This window comes from Phaseolus vulgaris, chromosome 3 (genome assembly GCF_000499845.2).
Source record: "Phaseolus vulgaris cultivar G19833 chromosome 3, P. vulgaris v2.0, whole genome shotgun sequence".
NCBI classification, from domain to species: Eukaryota; Viridiplantae; Streptophyta; class Magnoliopsida; order Fabales; family Fabaceae; genus Phaseolus; species Phaseolus vulgaris.
Genome location: NC_023757.2, coordinates 19,792,990 through 19,795,031, shown reverse-complemented (window position 1 = coordinate 19,795,031; position 2,042 = coordinate 19,792,990). Strand labels below are relative to the sequence as shown.

The 2,042-nt window shown below is 49.8% G+C and overlaps 1 protein-coding gene across 1 annotated transcript; it reads right to left on the bottom strand.

Annotated features, from left to right (window-relative positions):
* Positions 1-725: 725 nt before the first annotated feature.
* On the bottom strand, positions 726-2,042 carry LOC137839300 (uncharacterized). Its single transcript, XM_068648421.1, has one exon. The coding sequence runs from the start codon at positions 2,040-2,042 to the stop codon at positions 726-728; it is 1,317 nt and encodes a 438-aa protein (XP_068504522.1).

Genomic DNA, 2,042 nt, shown 5'->3' with positions numbered 1-2,042 from the left:
GATGGAGGAGGGCCCAAGCTCACCACACGATGAAAGCCAAGCCTCCAAGACTAGACGGTCTAGCCTATGATGAGGAGCGTCTAGACTAAAAAAGGAGCGTCTAGCCCATGAAGAGGAGCGTCTAGGCCATGATGAGGAGCGGCTACATAAGGAGCGTCTAGGCCATGATGAGGTTTCCTTCTAGACCGTCTAGCTTCACATACACATGGGTCAAAGGTACGATTTTGGGAAGAGAAGACCTTTGTAATTGTCACATAAAGGCCCATTAGGGGTGCTTAGTAATTAGAGTAGTGTAGAAAGCATATTTGTGTGACATTCTAGAAAGACCATGGAGGGGGTGAGCATAAAAACTAGACACACCCCTCCCCATGTGCTCATTTGTGCACCCATGTGCTTCACATTTACATTTCATTTGGCTAGCATTAGGGTTGCATTATGGTCCTCCTTAGCCTATAAAAGGAGGAGCCTACACCTTGTATTTTTCAAGTTTATTGTGAGTAAAGTTATGCTGCCCATTTGTGCTCAACTTTGCTTCTCCCTAGAATCCTAGGCTCTAAACTTCAATTCCTTCATCTTTTCCCTTGGGCTGGCCGAACCACCCAATAACCACACATAGCATGCACCTACAAGATCAACACCACTCCTAGGAGGATCTTGCTCACCTTCATTCATTGCTTTCGCCCCTTTACTCTACATTGATTCAAGAAGAACTTCATGAAATGCCATCACATTTGCTCCAGAGCGACTTCGAACCCAGAGGTGAGGATTTGAGCAGCACTCTGCTCGAGCTCATGTATTTGGTTCTTCAGTCCTTCTTTCTCCTCGTGAGCTCGAGCTAGTTCTTCAATAGCTTTCTTACTCTCACCTCGAGCTTGGGCAAGCTCTGCATCAACTTTTGTAGCTTCCTCATGAGCTTGGGAGAGCTCAGCGAGAGCCTTATCTCTGTCTGCCTCGACCTTCCCCAAAAGGATCTCCCTATCTGCTGATCTCTTCTCAATTCTTTCCACCTTGGAAGCTTCAGCTTTTCGTGCAGCCTCCAAGTCTACCACCTTGACCCTGAGTGGGACCAACTTGCTCTCCAAGTCAATTTTCTCTTGGAGTTGGAGGTGTAGTTTTTGGCGCAGATCAGAGGCTTCCTTGCGTGTATTCCTTAGCTCAGCGTCCAGAGCATCCTCCAGCCTTGAATGTTCCATTTCCGTCATCAGCAGATTGCAAGTGAGCTTTTCAACCTCAGCTCTTATCATAAGATTTGACTCTTTGAGCTCAGAGTTTTCCTCTTGAAGCTTTTTGAGTGAATCCTTCACAGCTCTTGATACCAGCGAAGGGAGATCTTCCACCATGATCTTCAGTTGAGCAGCGAAGGGTCCCAAGGTCTCTTTAAAGGGATCTGGGAGGCTTGAGGCTGATGCTGGAGGTGCTAGTGGAGTTTGATGCTGGCTTTCACCACCACCCTCTTGAGTTTGTGCAGCAAGGGGGGCTTCCAGGCGTGCTGGTGAGGCTGGAACTTCCGCTATAGGCGTTGGAGAAACTTGAGCACCCTCATCTTCTCCTAATACAGCCCCAACGATGGATGTGGTGGAAGGAGGACCCTCTCCAGCAGATACAAACGGTGTAGAGGCGCTCGGAGGGTCCTCTGCATAATTAGGGCTACCACTCTCGATCACTATGGGCGCAGCGGCCAGTGATGTTGCTTGGACTGTTTCTAACGGAACGGGAGGTGATGGCGGTGTCGGCGTCGGAAGTGCAGGTGGAGTGGAGGTGGTTACCCTTTTTCTCTTGGTGATAAGACCATCCTCAGTGGCTTCGTCGTCGTCCTCTTCTTCCGACAGCACGTGAGGAGTCTTCCTCTTTGGTCTTTTCAGCGCCAGTTTTTTCCTTTCTGGGGCGGGTAGGGCCCTAGAAGGAGTTGGACCTCGGGGAGGGGTTTTCCCTTGAGAGATGGCGATCTCCACGACCGAGTTGGGCACGGTTTGGGAGCCCGCTGCGAGTTTGTGGGATCGGGCGATCGCTCTCAATTCAGCCACTTTTCCTTTGCCTAACAT

What these genes read in the sequence shown, in the direction of transcription:
- LOC137839300 (XM_068648421.1), bottom strand. Translation starts at nt 2,042, where the DNA reads ATGTTAGGCAAAGGAAAAGTGGCTGAATTGAGAGCGATCGCCCGATCC.